Below are 16,976 nucleotides of genomic sequence, written 5' to 3' on the forward strand. Positions count from 1 at the left end.
ACTACTATAAAAACTTGTCACTTAGATTCATGTTTTGGAAGTCTAAACTTTCTTAGTTTAAGTTTCCACAATCAACTACTTGGATGAGTGTTGTGAATCTGTGTTTACTCTCTGCTCAGGTAGCGGTATCACTATTTATAAAAACTGTTTTATCCTCACAAAGAGTACAGGATCATGCTGACATGTGAAATAACTCCCTGCAGAAAGCAATAAAGTCATAACAGCCACAGGCTAATTCACTCAAACTTCAGTGGGGCAAACAAGGCCACATGTGCACAAACCCCTGTGTTACACTCCATGCAGGGCATCTGTCCATGGGTGAATCCTGGCTTAGCAGTGACACCAAAAGCAGAACACTTCAGGGGGACAGACAGATCAGACAGAAAAGACACCTATCAAACTTTCTATAGCTGACATTGATATCTAAGTTTCTTGTTCCAGCATGAGCCCAAGTTGTTATAAGCAATCTCTAGTTTCCATAGAAGATGTAAGGCATAAAGCAATAGCTTATCTTCTTTATCAAATTTTAAATACATGAAAGCAAGCATGAAAATATTTGCATAATTGCATATAGGGTCTTCAGCTTGAATGAGGTGCTGAGTACTAAGAGCCCCTCTCCTTGTGCCTTTCTCTTTTGCTCTCATAATTAGTTTTGAGCAGTAATCAAACTCAAAACAGCAGTAACAATCTTAAGTATTTACAGAAATATTAAATTTATTGATTTAACTATTATTTGTTAGGCTACAAATATAATTTATTAAAAGAAGCTTATCAATTTCACTGCTTTTTAACAGTGTTTCTGCCATTTCTTGAATTACAAATCTCTGCCTAGTGAATTTAAGAACATAAATTCACTGCTCCTAGTTGTTTTTCACAGCCACTTCAGAAGTAATTAGTGGACTCTTCAGGCTTTGCACACCTCAGGTTGAAGACCACTTATATTAATGAGAACAGATAGACATAAAATCTCATAATGGAATGAAATAATTCTTCATTGAAATAGAACAGGAAAAGGGATCTCATGCTGGGGAACTCTCAAGAGCTATGCAGATTCAAACAGAATCAAGAATTATTCTTTTACCATTTCTGCTTTCTTACACCATTTTACAAGTGTCCCTCAATCCACAGGTAATGATCATTCTATAATAAATAGCTTCACTATAATAAAGAGCTTCATTTGACACTGTATCTCCTATCACTGTAATTTAATTAACTGGTGTTGACATACAGATGTCATGGGCCAAGGAGAGGTCATTGGGAAGAGGAAGGGAACAGCTGTCACAGGACTATTAAATGGGATAGTGAGCAGAGACCTTGAAGGAGGTGACAGCTGACAGAGTCCAATCAGTTGACAGTAACTGGATAGGAAGGAACCATTTCTGGGATGTACAAAACTATTTTTAACCCCTCCACATATGTTTAAAACATACCAGCTGCATATTCCATTTACAGCAGGTTCACTGAGCTGCATCTTGATGCCCCCAAGAGCATAGCTAACCTATGAGGTGATCTCTGTGAATAAGGATCCCCAGCATCAGGGAGAAGAACAGAGGAGTGGGAGAAACCTCATGAGTCCAAGTGCCCTATTACTTTTCATACACTGCTTAGTTTCTTTTGGTAGTGGAGAAGTACAGCTTCTCTGGGCAAACTCTGTTTCTTTCTGGGATCAAAGAGAATATTTCAACAAATGCAAAATAGTGAAAAGGAGTGCTGGGATGGGAAAACTTTGCTCAAAGGCAAACATTTTCTTCTTTCTATTTTCAGAACTCAGTTAAACAGAAATTACAAACTCTAGCTTTTAGTCCCATTTTGCATGAAACTCAAAAGTATTTTATTTTAATTTTTAAAAAAATTAGTATTTACTAGTAAGAGACAATATTCTTTCCTATGTTCAAACTTCTTATATTACATACACCAGAACACTATTGCAAGATAAAACAATGGGATGACACTGAGTAATGGGAAAGCTAAAGCAAAAACTAGTGAGGTCTTCTCAGTCGTGAAAGATATTAGATTCCTTTGGAACTCCTTTGAAATTGGAAGATTTTTCTCATTATGTACTTAGAAATAACTCACACAAAACATTTCTGAAATCTCCATGAATAGTCCTACCCGTAAATTTTCACATATAAAGTGTGTATATACAGACAAGCCTATAAGTAGGCAGATAAACTACCAATATTTATGTAATGTCTTAAGGAAGATGAAAATATTTTAATTTCTTAAGTCTTCCTTATTTCCTATTATTTTATACTTTTTTAGATACATTTTCTCCACAGAAGTTTGACTGTATTAGTAGAAATAATAAATACATATTAGAAATATTATATACCTTTACCTTTATATAGTACTTAGTATTTAGTACTTATATATCTATTTTAATATACATGTCTTTAGAAATATTTGAAAGCCACTCCTTGACATGATCAGGGCAACAAGCCCAAGAACTGCTTATGTAAAAAAAAAAAAATCTTGACCTATGCGGCAAATCAGTTCAGTTTTCCTATCTCCTGCTAAGCAAAACTAAAAGTTATTTGTAGCAGCCTTAAACTAAATGATAAGTATATAGAAGAGGAACCCTGGTAAAATTTTTTTGTGGTGTTGATGCAGTGTTATGGCAAAGCAAATACCCCGTATGCTGCTCTTATCATAGGCACTCCAACCTTCAGCTCCTCCTATCAATTCAGTGAGTGATGGTGAGGGCTTCGGGCTTAGCGAGTGCTAAAGCACTTTGATGATATGAGATATTGCCTACCAGATTTCAGCTCAGTCTCAGTGAGCTGAAATCCTCTTCTCTTGCTTCCTTTCTGTTCAAGAGCTACAAGGTGCTGGAAGTTCTAAGCTTGGACTGAAGCACTTTATTAAATACAGTGCTCCTATTGCAAGCAGACACTTTTTTGGCAATGAAAGGAGTACCAGAAATGTTTGGTTATATCTGCTGTCTGGATTGACTACAGTAGTACTGTTAAGTAGCAATATTTCTCACAAACAAATTAGACTGTGATTTTCCTGCAAAAACTGGAAATACACCCAATAACATTCCACTTTTCTCTGCATCACCTATTGCATAACTTGTCTTCTTGTTGGGGTTTACCACTGAACATGACTTCATTATAAGGGTGTGTTCTGCTGCACCAGAATCTGCTTGGTGCTGATGGCAATCAGAAACAACAGCCACAGGAAGTTCTTTCTCCTAAGAATTTTTCAGTAAAATGTTACTTCTTCCATAATTTCTCTATTTACCAAAATGCAAACTATGACAGGCAAAAATACCATGATGGCAGGAGGAAGTAGAGTTATTTGTTTCCCTGGAAGGTGATCAGCCATAAGTAGGAATAAACAGAAGTGATTGCACTCAGCATATAAATCCCACAGCAGAACTGTATATGCAAAGTGTGGGAGTGAGTTTGATTTCAGTATGGATCAGCATTTCCCTCAAGCCCATTTCAGAGCATTTGCATGAATTCCTTCATCTCCCTACTACTGAAGCACAGGCATGTTCTGCTAAGGGTGAAGATGAGATTCGTGGCTCTTTTGTACTAACACATGCTGCCCTTTTTCTTGCCCGTTGGGATGCTGCGTATTTTCCCACACGGTTTCTGCGTCCTTCTGGAGTACAGCAGCTTCCTGCGCCCTTCCAACCGGTAAGGTCATGCCAATTTCCTTTTCTATTTATGATCTTTCAAACAAAGATATGATGGCAGATAAAAAGGAACACCTCCCAAAGCCAGACAGCCAAATTTTCCCTTAGTTTTACTAAACCAAACATTAATTCTTTCATTGTCACTAATTCTTCAGCTAAAATATAAAATAAGCAGTTCATTGTAAATACTGTCTTGTTTGTCACTACTCACCAGTCTCTTTATGCTTTATAGATTACTACAGACAACAATTTCCTTCACAACGTCTTAATAACCTGTGATTCTTTTCAGTGAAGATAAAAATTGTCCTGAGTAGAAAAGGATACGCCTCCTACCTACATAAACCAAGCACCTTTTTTCTAAGATGTTGCCAGCATATCAATTCAGTTCCTTGCTTTGCTGTGTTCCATGTTTTGTTATTGACCATGACAAGAAAATAAGTTTCCTTATGTTTCCATTACCCATCATTAAAGGAAGTTAAAATGTATTAGTTTTGGTTGTTAGAAATAAACCCTTCAGGACAGAATTCAATTTTAATCACTATATATAAATAAAATCAAAACAAGTCACCAGGTTTTTTTTCATTATTTTATGTAATAATATAGTAAAAAGCTAGACTGTTAATTTTTTTTTTAAGAAATGGCTTCATCAAGACAATATGTAGCTGCCAACCCTATAGCTTTCTTTAAATACTCTTAATAGCAGCACTCAGAGACTCTGATCCATTTCTGCAGAGGTGAAGGAAAATCTGAATCACAATCTGATGTTGATGTCTGGGATATCCTGAGGAAAGCTCCTCCTACGGAATACGAGAAAATTGCTTTCCAGTATGGTATCACAGATTTGCGTGGGATGCTGAAACGCCTCAAACGCATAAAGAAGGAAGAGAAAAAAAGCACAGGTTGGTGAGATGCTTTTCTTCCAAATATAGTGTTCATATCTTCTTTACAGCAGGAGATACAAGATCATGAGAAGTAGTAATTTCCTGTTCCAGCTATTACCCAGCCTTTACATATGAAATACTGATTACCAAAGATTGCAGCTATGCCCAATATTCTGAGATACCTTGCTCTGAACTCTGGACATACTGAACACGCTCACTTCACCAGCTCCACAAGCTTGGCCCCTTGTATTTCCCTGAACATAAAACAACATCCCCTACTTGCCCCCCACCCAAGTTAGTCAGTATGTCAGGCAACAGTGACATATTTAAACAATTTAATTTTCATTGGTATGATACCCTTGGAATTCTTGAGCCTTTTCCAGTCCTGCAAAGTATTAATTGCCTAATTGTAACTGACTTCTTAAAAAGTCTGAAGCAGAGGAGGCAACAGCCTTCATTCATCAGTACTGAGAAGACCAAGTATAATTTTCTTGCATGGGCAGATGTAACTCTGTTTAGGATATGTTGAAATACATATTCATATCTTATTTAGAGTATTCTCCTTTGCTTATTTTGGTTTGCAGCACATGCTTGTCATCCTACATTAAGGAAAAATGGTACAGGATGAAGAACAGACAGGGTAAAAATTCAAACAGGCATGCAGAAATTGGGGAATGTTGAAGATGATAGTAAACAACATGAAAGGGAATAAAGATTTGTTTCATGACCCAGAATGAAAAAAAAAATATATATAAATGATAAGGCTTTTTTTTAATCATTCTTTATCATAGCATTCCTCAAGAAACTGGATCCAGCTTACCAAGTAGACAAGGGGCAAAAGATTAAATTAATGGTTGAAGTTGCCAATCCAGATGCTGATGTGAAATGGCTGAAGAATGGACAGGAGATCCAAGTGAGCGGCAGGTAAACTAGAAATATGAGAACTTCAAAAAGGAAGGAGCTACAGCTTGGACAAAGTGAAAAATCTAGCTTTTCTGAGAAAGAAAGGAATAAACAGGGAGAAATAGGAGAGAAAGGATCTATGTAGTGCTATGGCTCAGGGTCAGTTTGCTGTTGTCATAACATTTTCTTTTTTCTTCCCTCTGCTCTATATATCTACATGTGGGACTGGATGCCTTCGTCTACCAATTTAGCAAGTAAGTCCTGAGATTATATTCTGTTCTTGATGGGTATATCCAGGGCTCAAATGCACTTTCTCCTCATCTGGGAATTTCCTCAGTGTAACTTGTATGTAAAACAAGTTTCCAGTGATTTTGTGCCGAAGTCATTTTTAATGGTAGTCATGCTAGATCTTAGGACAGCATCCAACACCATTCACAGGATCACATCTCACACTTGGAGGAAGATTCCCCACAATTTCCTGTGTTTGTTTTTCAAACACTGCTTCTGTTCACTGTACCAGGACAGGCCTATTGGGCTTGAGTCTTTACAAATCTTGCCACTGATGTCAGAAAAAGAGGAGGAATCTTTTTTTCTTTCAGGCAGGACAAGACAGTGACTAGGTCCAGAAGGGTTTTTTCCTGATAACTACATTTATATTCTCTTTTCAGATATATTTTTGAGGCTGTTGGAAATAAAAGAATACTGACTATAAACCACTGCTCTCTGGCTGATGATGCAGCATATGAATGTGTGGTAGGGGATGAGAAGAGTTTCACAGAATTATTTGTAAAAGGTGAGCAATGGTAGCAGAAGGAAATAGACCTTCCCTAACATTTAGCATTGACATTCTCTCATCTACTCTCAGATTTATCTTACAGGAAAGGAAATTTGAAAACATATTAACATATTCTGAGATCTATTGAAGTAGGTATTTTTCTTACAGTTAAATTGAGGAAAATTTTGCCTGACACTAATCAGGAAAGCAGAACAATGATAGTTATCATTATTTTTCATTCAGAAAGTTATTTACATCTCAACAATGGGGCTAGAAACTTATTTAAAAATTTGATTCTGCTCAAGACAAAATGTGCCCCAAGCTCTACAAGCAGATCAAATAGTACAGAAAAGTAATTCCTCCTGTTTAGAAATTTAGAATATATGTGAAAACTGTTTAATGATATATTTTTATTCCAATTCATAAAAATGTAAATTGAAAACTCTGATAAGGTGATCTGGCATAATAAATTTTAAGTTCTAAGATAGCATCACCATATATTTGTTCAGGGACTCTTCCTATGGAGCAGAGAGTGGTGAAATCTACCTCTGGTCTCCACCATTTCAGAATACTGTTTTAATAAAATTTTCTTTATTTTCAGAACCTCCAATCCTGATCATTCACCCACTGGAGGACCAGATGGTGATGGTTGGAGAGAGAGTGGAGTTTGAGTGTGAAGTGTCTGAGGAAGGAGCAACTGTGAAATGGTAAGGGAATAGAAGAAAAAAACAAAGCAAAGCAAACCAAAAAGAAACCATCTTCCTCCATGGAACATACCATAGAGGTGTGGAATAAAAAGGGAAAATGCATCCTACATAATCAATTTCATGAAAAAATTGTCCCTCCTCCTGTATGTCAAATACTGAGGAGGAACCGAGAAGTAAAATTATGACACAAAAACCCGTATTTAGTACAGATATTTTATAGTGTCTCTAGAATTTCTTGCTCAGTGTTTACACTTCAGTAATATCTAAGTATTGCCCAAACTAATCAGATCCATACTGTGGCAAGTTCGCTGTACTTTTTGAAATTTTCTCAATTGCAGCGAAGCATTTGTGTTTCTAAAATATTTTTTCTTAGGTAAAAAAGTTAGTTAGTGTCTCTCGAGACACAGAGGGAACACATCTGCTGTGGTGATCCTGCAAAGCTGGTCATTATGCTTACACAGCGAGGATTAAGATGACAAACATTTAGACCATGGATCCTGTTTTCTTGGGCATTGCAGCTGAGCAGAATTTGGAAGGTGCATGCTGCCTGGGCAGGCATGACAAGCAGGGCTCATATGCCACATCTCACACATGCTATTCTCACTTCATTTCTCTACCAGATGAAATTCCCTTGTGCTTGTTAACAGCTTCAGGCACATGGTTATCAAGCATTCCCACAATGCCCATTACATTCCTGGAAAGTGCCAACTAATGATCTGCTGTCCCAAAGGAAGGAACTGAGAATTTAAATGGAGTCCAAGAGCTAGTACAGGGTGTGCATTACACTATTAAAGCCACAAGCACAGGGACATGCATTCTGTTGTTCAGGAACTGCCTGCAGATGCCTGGTCACAAGAGATGGGGACAATCAGATCTGTCCCTCTCAGAACACAGTGCAGCTGCCACACTTTGATCCTGTGCCTTTGAACAACTCCCATACATCTTGCAGAGCTGTTATCTGTGGGATGGGCATTTGATGTGACAAGGGCAAACCAACAGCTGCCTCAGTCTGAAATGCAGCAAGTGGTCAGAGAAACTCATCAAATCATTGCAATGGAAAACTGAGCAGTTAGACATTCACATGTATTTTGCTGGTTTTGTTATGTGAGACTCTGTCAATGCTCTTTGGCAACAAAAGGGAACATTTTGGACAGGGGAGAAAAGTGTCCAGGGAAAACTTGAAACACAGTGTGGAGAAAGAGTTCCAGTTTTATGGCACATTAGGGAAATGATCAACAGTTTAAGCCAAGTAACAGGCACTAACTCAGAACACCTGTTATAGTTCTTAAATCTTCAAACCCAGGATATAAAACCACAAGCACATGAGCAAAGGCAATTATGTGACTTGCACGGCCACCAGACTAGGGCTTGGAGAATTCATTACGTGGGACTCTTCAGAGCAATAAGAAAAGAATGTTCTCTTGGAAGCTTTCACATTATTACAACTCTTGCAGTACTATGGAACAGGTTTTTTCTAAACTTCAGTTGGTCTTGAAAATAAGATAATACTTAAAAGAAAGGTATAATAAAATACATAGTTTTGATCTAACTTGTCCATCTCTGGATCCTAGATGTACTATCTTATCAGCTCCAAATCAAAATATACCATGGTAATATATATTTATAGCAATAAATCTGTGTGTCCCAATTATCACATAGTACCTACATCAGTGATATCTCAGAAAACATCAACCAATTAATCCTCAGAATCCAAACAGGAAATAGGAGTGCATTTCCAGACAAAGAGGAATGGAGTGATGAAGTTGAGAACAGATATTTGATCTTGCAGATGTTTGGGACTTGGAAAGACTAAACCACAGCTGATCTACCTATTACTGAACTAGGTCTGCTTCAAATGTGAGGCTGGGCCAATGTCCTATGGTGTTCTGTAAACCATTTCTATGATTCTATATAATGCTTCACTTACACTTTAACATCAACAGATTCTTCTATTTTATAGTTCCAATTGCCAAAGGAAGGCCTGTAATATTACCTTATATAGCTTTTCTGCTTTTCACAGCAGCAGTGTATTATTTTAAGACAAATGCTATCTGGAGTTCTGTTTCAAGGTTTACAGTCTCTATTTGTCACTACATCCCTCTGCAAACTCTCTGCTCATCCATAGGATCAGCAATGTGCTAGTCAGTAAAACAAACACAAGTTAAAGACAGTATTCCCCTCCAAGGGATTTAAGACACTAATCATTACAAAAATACTATTTTCATTATTTAGTCAAGATTTCAAGAGGACTCTTTCTTACTAATGGGTGAATAGAACATTCAGGTACTTTTCATGAGCCATGTATGAAAATAGATCTTGAAAAAATAAATTTAAAAGTTCAGCTCCAAAAGTCTAGCCACAGTGTGTGCTTGGCTTTGCATTTAGTGACAGCAGCATGCTGAACTTTGGGATTAAAGTCCATTCTCAGTGATTCATCAAATGTTTCTGTAATCATTGTGGCACTTGTTCCAGAACTAATTTGCATGGATCACAACACCAGCCTTAGGAGATCATCTTACATGTTGTCTCAGAATCTTGTCTGAAGAGGAATGAAGAGGAAAGAAAAGGAAACATTATCCTGACAATAATACTAAGTGCTGTGTTTCAAGTCGTTGTTGAAGGCATCCTCTGCTTCCTCCCTTACTAGCGCTGTTCTGTGACCTGGAAGGGAGGCTAGTCCTTCACTAAACCATCTCTGAGTTCCAGAGAGCTCTGCTGTAACAAACAGCCATGAGGGAGTAACCTGTAGGTATTCTGAAATGCAGATGCATCAGGAACATCTAAATCACAAGCTGTAATTTCCTTGTCTCTGCTTAAAGTTTTGATCTTGTGATTTACTTTAGCAGACTCTGACAGAGGTAAAAGGTCTTCTTGCATACATCTACTTAGAAATTAGTACTACAGAATTTTAATGAGTCCCAAGTAGCACTTCCATTTGCTATTCTGTAAGCTCATTTGTTAAGCTGAATAGTCACTCAGTCACTGGTCACTGATAAGTCACAAATAAGGGAAATGACAAAAAATTAGAAATAATATTTTTACTCTATTAAAAGCACAAATATTTTCTATTTGTTTTTCCATGTGACTCCCAAAGAGAAAAGCTTTTTCATCTACAAACTGCAGCAGTATTCAAGTAACAAAATAAAATATATTCAAGTAATAACAAAAAATGTAATGCTACAAAATTAGTAAATTGAAGTAATTGTATGTATTTGCTGTTTATGTTATTTATGATTAGGAACAGGAAACCCTTGAAACACCCTATGCATTTTTGTGTGACCTTGATTAAACAGCGTGAGTCCTCCCTGTACCTTTCCCTTCATGATGACTGGAAATTACAATAATTAAATTTCCTCCTGGGCTAGATGGTGAAGCTTAATTTAGTAAAGTCTTAAGTATACTGTGGCATCCTTGAATGGAAAGAGCCACAAAATCCAAAATACACATTCATTTGAAATACATAGTAAAATTTTCTCCTTTTGCTGATGCCCACAAATCATGGATTTATAACAATTAAAACACATTAGGAAAATTAAGACTTTTAAGTAATATCCCATCAAGTCCCAATTACTTTATGGCTGTTTTTAAGACAGTAAATTCCCTGCTGGTGAAGTGTGTTTTCAACACTTTTTCTCCTATAGCATTTAATATATTTCATGTTTATCTATAGAATATAAATGAAGTAATAAAAAAATGGAATAATTACTTGTGGTGAATTCTCCTGAACGAGAAGTCAAATACTTATGGAAAATTAACAGTCAAGATTGAGGCAATGTCAGTGCAATTCTGGTTGCACTGACATTTGTGCAACAATCCCTTTTTTGCCAACTTGAAATGCTACAAAGATTGGGTTCACCTGGTATCTTCCAATCCCTAGTAACACTGAGCTGCCCCTCCCTCTCCTCTTTCAGCCATAGCAAAAATGACTCAACACTGTTTGGAATTTCAGGGAAAAGGATGGAATTGAACTGACACGAGAAGAAACATTTAAATACCGATTCAAGAAAGATGGAAAAAAACAGTATCTCATTATTAATGAGTCAACCAAGGAGGACAGTGGACACTACACTGTGAAGACCAATGGTGGGGTATCAGTTGCTGAACTGATTGTGCAAGGTAGGCACAATATTCCAGAACCAGAGAAGCTGAAAAATGAGAGCAGGCTGAAGGTAACCTTCTCCAGATAAGGCAGAGTGGTAGCTAATCCCCCTGACAGGGAAAAGGGAGATGCAGCAAGGGACATAGGGTTTGATAATAAAGGCTTCAAGGAGAACTCAGACCTGTGTGCCGGATATAACAGATACTCTGATAACAACAGGTGCTTAGCTATCAGTCCTGTTAAAGCCCTGCAGGCTGTCTATTTCCCTTCATATTTCCTCCTTCCATAGACAGCTTGCTCAGCCCTTGCCTATTCTACTCAGTAAATCCACATCATCTACTTACAGAGCTATTCTGATTTTTGATGTGTGTATCAATTATTCTCACAATATCAGAGAAAAAGCTGGAAGTTTATCAGAGCATTGCAGACCTGACAGTGAAGGCACGTGACCAGGCAGTCTTCAAGTGTGAAGTTTCTGATGAAAACGTGAAAGGCATCTGGCTGAAGAACGGCAAGGAGGTGATCCCAGACGAAAGGATAAAGATCTCCCACATTGGCAGGTCAGTCTTGTCTCAGAAAGCAGGTACAGGCTTGAGAATTGCAGTGCAATCCATAAGAATTGTTATCTCAGGGCTTAAGAATATAAAGGGAGACTTTTTCCTGGCTCCAGCTAACAGGTAAAAAGTTTAAAAGCTTTTCATATGCAACCAACATTTAGCGACAGACTGGTTTTGTATGTGTGCAGTCTGAGTTGGTTCATTTTATGTATATTACTTCAGTGGTATATCAGCAAAAGTAAATCTTCGTTTTCATTAAGATTACATGGTGTTTTGGTATTCAAAACACATAGTTGATAACTTTAAAACTAGCAGTAGTGTTAAGATAGTACATATGAGTAAACCCTACAGAAAAATTACCATTTATATTAACATATACAGTTGTGTAATTCTGTGCTCAAGTTTCCTAGCACTCTAGCTACTAATGGAAATGGAGACCAAGAAGCTTCAGCATTGAATACCAAGTGAAGTCTTTCCTGGTATTCTTTTCTGTATTCTGTTTTGAACTTAAAATAATACAGGGATGGAGAATCACTTTTTAGTTTGTTGAGTCAGAGTTACTGTTTCACAGTCGGATCAAATGAAACCAGTCAGCAGTGTTACAACTGCCCTTGTGATGGCAAAAGACTGGACTAGAGCAAGGAAACTGCTTCCTCTCTTCAAACAATCTACCTTGACAAAAAAAATCCATTCATAGACAATGTACTTATATGGATCGGCTTTAATACTGAGAGCAGAGCAGTCTACAGCCCTGGTGGTGGTTGACTTGTGTTGTGGCAAGGGAAGAAGAAATAATAATTTCTGTTAGTATCCTATAGCCTGCACCTTGTCTCTTGACATAGCCCTGCTTCTCCTGGGGATGCAAGGTAAGGGAGTGCAATATATTTGTTCATATTTCCAGAATCCATAAGCTAATTATTGAGGATGTAACACCAGAGGACGAGGCTGATTATTCCTTCATTCCACAAGGATTTGCTTATAACCTTTCTGCCAAGCTTCAGTTCTTGGGTGAGTTATTTTAGAACATGTAATGGGAATCCCACAGGGATAAAATGGTGACATTAATCATGGTTATACCAGGGAAGAGAATGCTGATGTCTTTTCTGATACCTCAGTGTAGGCACATTGCTTTTCCCTGTTGTTTTGCATTACCATTATCACATGGGTTTACAGAGCCTGTTTTTTAATTTATTGTGTAAATCTGATGATTAATGTTCCTTATGAAGTTTCAGTCAGCTTTTAAATTACTTTGTTTGTGCAAATACTATGTAAAATCAGTTTTCTGATCTATTTCTCCTTCCATGTCTCCTCTTTCCTTTCCCTACCAGAGGTCAAGATAGATTTTGTACCAAGAGAAGGTAAGAACAGCAATCACTATTTATATGCAAGTAAAAATGTTTTCAACAGCAAAGTGAGCAGTATCTTTTTTTCATTTTTAATTAAATGCATGAATATTCTTTTTTTTATTATTACTTTTCACTCAGATTACTCAAACTATATTTGAAATTTTTCTTCTCCATCTTTACTATAGAACCCCCTAAGATCCACCTTGACTGTCTGGGCCAATCCCCTGACACAATTGTCGTGGTGGCTGGGAACAAACTGAGATTGGATGTTCCTGTGTCAGGAGATCCAACACCCACTGTAATCTGGCAGAAAGTAAACAAGGTAATGTGCAACCTGACAGAGTGTCTGAGGCAAGTCACAACTGCAAATTTATTTTTCCTTCTCAAATATTACTTGGTTTACAGTTATTTACAAGTATTCCATCTTCCTTTCAATTTTATGTTTTTAAACCTCAAGGAAAAAAATTAAATACATGGACTGCAGATGCCTGGGACATAGCTGGCTTTGTGATTCATCCTGAACTGTTCCTTTTTATGAACTGTTCCCTGTTTTTTTAGTCCAACAGGCTGACTGTATATGAGTAGATATATGTAGATGCAGATAGACGGATGCCATACACATTTATTCTCTTCCTACCTCAGAGAAAAAAAATAAATTATGAGTCATCACCTTCACCTGATAGAATGAACATTTTCTGAAGGTGGCAACTTCTTTTTTTAGTCTTTATCAAGGATTCTACCATTTGTGATGAAAATGTCATCAGACTAGTGGTATAAAACTGAATTTCATATAATAAAAATAGAGAAACTTTGCTATTTACCTTATCAAAGCAATTACAAAACATTAGAGAAAGTACTTAGAAGCTAGATTTAAAATGTTAAGTGAGCTTCTTTTCTGGGTATCTCAAAATATCTCCACCTCTCACCATCTGTGGGCTTTTTGAGCTATAACTAGCACAAAACAGAAATATTTTGCATAACATTCTCCAGCATCATTACACATCCATATGTGTAGATACAGAAAAAATAATATTGCCAATTATGTTAATTCCCCCAATCTCCTACTTCTTCATTATTATGCCACATTCTTATTCAGGTTAGCATATCTAATAGCACTCAGAAATTTCATCCTTCAATGCAGAATTAGTATGGAAACAAATTTTTTAAAAGCCAAGAAATTGACTCTTCTATACAGAAGTTTCTCTGATAAAATGATGATTGGGTATCAGACCACCTCTATACAGTGTTACTTCTAAGGTGTGAGGTCTCAACACATGAGGAAAAGCAGCCAGTCATGATTGAAGGCTGTGTAGAATATATGAATGAAACCCCAAAGAGTAGCACGGCCTCAAAAGATCTTGTTCGATGAGTATTACAGACCCAACTATTTCTGAGTGTTAAAATAGTTACATCAGTTTACTATCCCATTGTTACAGAGAGAAGTAATCCTTATTTTTGTACTTACACATACAGAGTAACTAGTATCAGAGGACACAGGTTACAGCAATACTTCAGGAATGTTATTCTTCCTTTGCTAAGCTGCAAACCTGAGTTTGCTGGCTTATCCTTCCCTTAATTCACCACATTCTGATACTTTTTTTCCATTTTTGCTTTTTACTTCCTTTTAGTGGATTTCCTTCCCAGGTCTGCTTGCTGCCTAACTGCTTTTCTCACACCTTCACATTCAACCCCCCTAACAAACTCTTCTCTGTCTTGCAGAAATAGCTTTACTGCTCTGCTCAGCCTTAGCTGACTTTCTGTGGTTTCTTTGTTTATCTAGAGAAACGACCTGCTTCGAAACAGTGAGGATTCCATGACTCCCTCAGAAAACAGCAGTGATTTAAACACTGATAATAAGGTAAGTTCCTTCTTATTTATGCAACCACACAAGTGTTAGTGTTTTCCAGGTAAAAGGAAATAACATTTAATTCAGTAGATACTAAAAATCAAACAGCACATCAAGCCCACTATTCTGCCTCACAGTGGTAATCACCTGCTGGGCACAAGAGATCTGGTGAGCAATTTTAGAGTAAGAAGCTGATTGACAAAGTCTTTCTAATCACCATCATATGGTGACTGGGTTACAAGGAGTTAAAGTAGCTATTTGAAAACTCTTTTAGATTCATTTGTGGGGATTTTTTTCCCCTCAGTAACCTGTAAGTTTCAATAATAACTAGGACAAAATCTTACAGGACACATAGAAAGATGACAATGGGTAAAGAGAGTGGATAGATTATAAAGAAGTGAAACTGGATTCACTTTGCAGCAACTTTCATTTTTCACATAAATTACTTCTCTCTTGATAGAGTAAAAAATATTTTACATTTATTATACAGCAATAAAATATTCTCAGGGTTAGGGTCCTGCTGCACTGATCACTATTTGGATATGTATTATTTCTAGTGGTTCCTGTTCTAAATCTAAAGATATATAGGCACATAAGGAAGAAAGAAGCGTGTTACATATGTACAACTACATTGTGGTCATTTTGTTTAGATTTTAGCAAAAAGTAGAAAGTTTCCCCATATTGCATTATTGAGTGACAAAAATCACACTGATGCCATTAACAGTTACAAGAATCGTGTTTTAATTTATACAGTAACCAGCTGTTAACCATGAGACTCTTCACAGTGATGCTAGCAGCTGTACCAAGTAGGAATTTCTGGAAGTACTCAGTAACTTCTTTGAAACATAACTGGGTTTGTGTAACTAGTGGTCAATCCCAACAACCTGCAGACTTTCAGAACCAATTTTCCAAATGTTATTTACGTGAACCACCTATGTTTTCTCTCTTCTACATACAAAAAGAACTTGAAATATTTTACAGCTTTTCAATAATTATTGTAATATTCAGTAGTTTGTAGTTTTTCTCCAGCTTATACACAGACTCATCAGGCTGTCCCTGGCACAACATGCAATGATTTTATCTGTCACTTTCACTGCCCACAGCTCCTGTTTGAATCTGAAGGCAGAGTCCGTGTGGAGATGCATGAAGACCATTGTGTCTTCATCATTGAAGGGGCAGAAAAAGAGGATGAGGGAGTTTACAGAGTTATACTTAAGAATCCAGTTGGAGAAGACAAGGCTGATATCACAGTCAAAGTTATTGGTAAGTGAAGGAAAGAAACAGGCAGAGCATGAAAGAATCTTGAGTCTGGTGAAGCTCAACCTTCTCAAAAAGTCTAAAAGTCTCTCTGATACAAGTTCTGACTTTAAGTTTAGAAAAATGGGAAAGGATCATAAGGAGAGGAATATTATCAATCATAAATTTGGCAGAAGTATTTTTTCAGAGGTGAAAAGAAAAGAACTCCCAGTAGTAACCCTGCAGTAACCTGTTTCAGGTGATTCTATCATTTTATGGATGACAATCCATTTTGAAGTACATGCTTCATGTTTGTCAGAAATAAGAAAACTTTTTAGTCATTTTGTCATGGGTTATGTTTTTAAGCAGAGATTACTTCATTCTATAAGCAGTAAAGGGTTAATGGAATAAAGAAACATAACGTATCTGCTGGAAGATGAACAGATTGACAGACTCTTCAATGAGTTACAAAAGACCAGGGAGTAATATGATTTTGAGTCAGTAAGTTTTATAAATTTTTCATAATATTTAATTTGCTGATACCCTGACACACATAACAAAAGAACAAGTTATAAGCAAATCAGAAATTATGAAAGAAAATTACTTTCACCTACAGTATTAAAATTTAGACTTCCTTGGTAAATAGTAAGTTTTCTTCCATCTTTTATAAATATTAAATCAGGATTTACTATGAATATCTCCAAAGTGACATAATATGTGAGACATGCAGTCGTATTTTATAAAATTTATTCTAGAGAAAATCAGAAACCCTGAAGCAAGTCTCATCTTACAGAACAGAATTACCTTACATTTTTGCAAAATTTTTATTATGTCTGGGAAGAAAAAGGGAGATGAATAATCAGTGATATTTAAAGGAAATCAACCTAACAAAGAAGAATTGAAGAGCAGGATTCCCTTTAGACTAAGTTAATACATTATGGTTGTACCTATTGTTGCTATCTGATAAAGCTAGAATTATATCA

The 16,976-nt window shown here is 36.7% G+C and overlaps 1 protein-coding gene across 1 annotated transcript in view; it reads left to right on the forward strand.

Moving 5' to 3' along the window:
• The window catches only part of MYBPC3 (myosin binding protein C3), a 60,443-nt gene that overhangs the window by 18,762 nt on the left and 24,705 nt on the right, over window positions 1-16,976 (forward strand). Inside the window, exons 10-22 of the mRNA XM_072929942.1 lie at window positions 3,621-3,644; window positions 4,376-4,542; window positions 5,316-5,448; window positions 5,679-5,681; window positions 6,096-6,220; window positions 6,804-6,909; window positions 10,859-11,025; window positions 11,403-11,568; window positions 12,467-12,573; window positions 12,894-12,923; window positions 13,097-13,233; window positions 14,692-14,769; window positions 15,861-16,020. Of these exons, the coding sequence (XP_072786043.1) occupies window positions 3,621-3,644; window positions 4,376-4,542; window positions 5,316-5,448; window positions 5,679-5,681; window positions 6,096-6,220; window positions 6,804-6,909; window positions 10,859-11,025; window positions 11,403-11,568; window positions 12,467-12,573; window positions 12,894-12,923; window positions 13,097-13,233; window positions 14,692-14,769; window positions 15,861-16,020 (1,403 nt within the window). The remainder of the gene's footprint in view (window positions 1-3,620; window positions 3,645-4,375; window positions 4,543-5,315; window positions 5,449-5,678; window positions 5,682-6,095; window positions 6,221-6,803; window positions 6,910-10,858; window positions 11,026-11,402; window positions 11,569-12,466; window positions 12,574-12,893; window positions 12,924-13,096; window positions 13,234-14,691; window positions 14,770-15,860; window positions 16,021-16,976) is intronic.

The sequence above is a fragment of the Taeniopygia guttata genome, chromosome 5 (assembly GCF_048771995.1).
Source record: "Taeniopygia guttata chromosome 5, bTaeGut7.mat, whole genome shotgun sequence".
Taxonomy (NCBI): Eukaryota; Metazoa; Chordata; class Aves; order Passeriformes; family Estrildidae; genus Taeniopygia; species Taeniopygia guttata.